The sequence below is a fragment of the Gavialis gangeticus genome, unplaced genomic scaffold, assembly GCF_001723915.1.
Source record: "Gavialis gangeticus isolate Ggan-Ray unplaced genomic scaffold, GavGan_comp1, whole genome shotgun sequence".
Classification (NCBI taxonomy): Eukaryota; Metazoa; Chordata; order Crocodylia; family Gavialidae; genus Gavialis; species Gavialis gangeticus.
The window spans coordinates 2,402,921-2,406,256 of record NW_017729033.1 but is presented as its reverse complement, the minus strand read 5'-3'; the positions used below and the strand labels follow the sequence as shown (position 1 = coordinate 2,406,256).

The 3,336-nt window shown below is 49.7% G+C and overlaps 1 protein-coding gene across 1 annotated transcript in view; it reads right to left on the bottom strand.

Annotated features, from left to right (window-relative positions):
* The window catches only part of CCT7 (chaperonin containing TCP1 subunit 7), a 30,166-nt gene that overhangs the window by 3,664 nt on the left and 23,166 nt on the right, over window positions 1–3,336 (bottom strand). The window contains exon 8 of the mRNA XM_019526457.1: window positions 410–507. Coding sequence (XP_019382002.1) covers window positions 410–507 — 98 coding nt within the window. The remainder of the gene's footprint in view (window positions 1–409; window positions 508–3,336) is intronic.

Genomic DNA, 3,336 nt, shown 5'->3' with positions numbered 1-3,336 from the left:
AGGAGCCAATGGACCACTGTACCACAGCACCTAACTCCACTTGCACTCACTAAGAAATGTTGGAAGAGCCGACAGTCACACCCAAAAGGGGCTGCCTTTTTTTGGGGGGGACAGGGGGGAGAAGAGATGCCTAGATGTCATTTGCATATCACCATAGGATGTTTTGGGATGAAAGTTGCTACACAAGCACTTAACACTATATGGATCCTATTATTTCAAGGTTCAGCCACCAGGCCACACAAGCAGCGAGATCCGTTTGCCTTGTTTCCATCTGAAGCCAGCTGTCAAACACGTTCAGGGAAACTCAAACATTTCAGCAGCTCAGTCCTAACACTTCAGCAGGCAACATCCCAAGACTCCCTTCAAGTACAACAGCACAAGGAACAGGTCATGGCTGAGATGCGCTTACCTCTCCCCTCCGATCTGAACCTCCTCAAAGAGTTCACACTGGCCCAGCACGTCGTCTGTTAAGGCATTAACGCTGGTCTGAATAGAACCGCCGCAGGCCTGCAGTGTGCAGGAGAGAGGGTGTTGCTTTAAGGAAACAGCTGACAAGCCACATCCATGCACACAGTAAGGTAGCTCTCTTCATGACCACCTAGCCACAAAGCCTCTGACCTGACTGGTGGCAGGAAGCAATATGCTAGAGCATCACACACCAGGGGATGAGAGCATTCTCCTCCCATCTTGAGGCTAGGGCATACCAAGGACATCAAAAGACTTAAGACAAAGCAGCCTGAAGAGGTGCTAACTGTGCTGCTGTGGCAGCAATACACAAGTCCTACCACAAGTCAGGGAGTGGCAGGGGCTGTAGCTCTGATGCCCACTTGAGGAGACAGTGAAAGATAGCCATCAAGAAAGAGAACACCACCCCCCCACACACCCACCAGTGTAGAACAAGCCCTAGGAGCACCACTATGAAGAAAGAAGGGGAACAGACTACATGAAGGTACTGCCTAGGTGCACATTGCTATAGTTAAGAGCAGTACAGGTGTCAGCACCAGTGGGGATGCAGTTATACTGGTATAAATTCCTGTGTGAGAAGGGGGTTATGTTCACTGGTATATGGCAGCTTTACCTGTGCCAGCTGGTCAGCTGACAGGACACCCAAGACTGGGAAGTGGACTGGGGCCAACAGGTCACATCACAAAGACCCCATGAGCACGGCATAACAGTACTCGAGAAGTCAGTTAAACATCTTCCTCACTAACCAATGGATTCATTTCTCTACTTGCATCTCAGCTACCAGTCTGGGGTCAAGCTGCTTGCCTCCCACTGACCTTCACTGGGGCTTGGGCACCTAACTCCAGCTGAACCCCTTGAAAATCATGATCTTGCTGATTTGCTCAAAACACCAACTGTGTAGAGCACAGCCAACTGCAGGGCACAGGAGCTCTGCTCTAAGTACCATGCCCTGCTCAGTCTGGCTTCCCATAATCCCTTCCCCACTTGAGCAAAGAATCAATTAATTTAAAGGCGACTTTAAACTAATCTTGGTACCCAGTGCTCCCCATGTTTGGTCACTCTAAGCAGTGGGAGGGACCTGGCCAACACACAGGCACCAGGAAGACTTAATCACCAGCCTAAACCCTCTACTCAAACGTTACCATCATCGTCCTTTTGAGATCTTCCTCCGGGACCCGGCCTGCACAAAAACATGTCCCTGTCAGCAAAGTACTGCGTGGCAACATCGCCAACGGGCAGCTTGGATAGGACCACCTTGGCTCCCGACTTGTGGATTTTGTCCAGCTTGTCATACAAAATGTTCCACTTGGCATCCACGATCGTCTGGTAATCCTACAAAGGGAGCAGGGGAGATTAGAGAAGGGTTTTCAGGGTGGTTTCATTACAAAGCAGGCCTGTGCCATCCCCCGTCACCTGTGCAGGGAGATCTCATTTGAATCAAAGGCAGCAGCAGTACCGCTTTACAGACTGGGCAAAGCAATTTTAGGTCGCTCATTTTATAACAGGAAATGGAGTCCATTAAAAAGCCTATTGAGCTGTGCTTCTTTAAGATCAAGGGCCAGGCTGAGTGGGCAGAAAGAGTCACAGCTCAGCACAGCTTGGAAACAGGTCAGTAACACTGCACCAATGGCTATGGGGTGTTTAAACAGAGACGATGAGACTGTCACCCAGGCAGTACTGGCAGTAGACAGTCACTGCAAGAGAAAAAAAATGCACTGCTTCAGGGCTGTCCAACTGGCAGTGCATGGGCCAGATGGCCCATGGGCCAAGGGATACCACCCAGTCACTGTTGCCTGCATCATTCCTACTGCTGTTCCCACTGGCATATCTGGGCTCCCCATCCTTCCTCCAGCTTCCACTTTCTGCATCTGCTCTTGGGGACAAAGCAGCATGGCCCAAGGAGTCCAGAGCCTGAAGCCCCTGGGCACTTGCAAGCGGAATAGTCCTGTACTACCTGGTCTTATCTGGTGCTTTCCCACAGGGCTCAGGCTTTGTGAACCAGACATACAGGGGTGAAGGGGAATACTCTAGCCACTCACACAAGCCACTGCTAGACAAAGGTTTAAACAATAAAGGGACCTATTAATTGAAACTAGGTAGAGATTTAAGGGAAACAGGACAATTTCTCAGGCTAAAACATGCCCAAGAAGCCAGCATTACACTCCTGTTCACATACAAAGCTCCAAGGGATTTAAGTAACAGCACTGCTGTCAGAGCTAAATGTTAGGAACTCCTTTCTGAGAATTTTTAATTGATCCCTAGCATTCTAGCTAAAGAGTTTTGCCTTGAGCTTGTTCCAGGCAATGGGGATTGGAAACTTGCCCTGTTTTAAAGAGGTGTTTATTAAGTCCTGGATGCTCTGTGGCTCAAAACACTGGCTGTTTTTACATTGCCATGGCACAATCCAGGGATTTCTCATGTGCATGAGGAAATCGCACTGCTCGGCACAGCATTTCCCTGCATCACTGTTCTGGTCAAGGGAACCCATGCAGTGGGCTGGAGAAACACGCAGCAGTAACTTTATGACACCTAAAGAGCCCTGCTGTACATTAGAGGCATGGGTTTGGTCTGGCTGTGGCCCCCTTCACGCTCTCACCTCCACAGTACTGACTCGGACTTCGGCATTGTCTCTCGGCTTTGAGTTCGAGTTCTATGTTCAGCAAAGCAATCTTGGGCAACTCATACTTCTTTGGCTGCATCTCAAACCCAGCGTAAGAGAACGTCTTCTTAAAGGCAACTCCAGCCACCAGCTGGGGCTCCTGAAAGAAGGAAGGCTCAGGTTAGTGTTGGCCACACACAGCTCCTCTGGCAGGCTTAATGAGCTGCAGTCCAGGAGTCTCCCTTTATGCAACAAAGGGCCATTTATGCAAT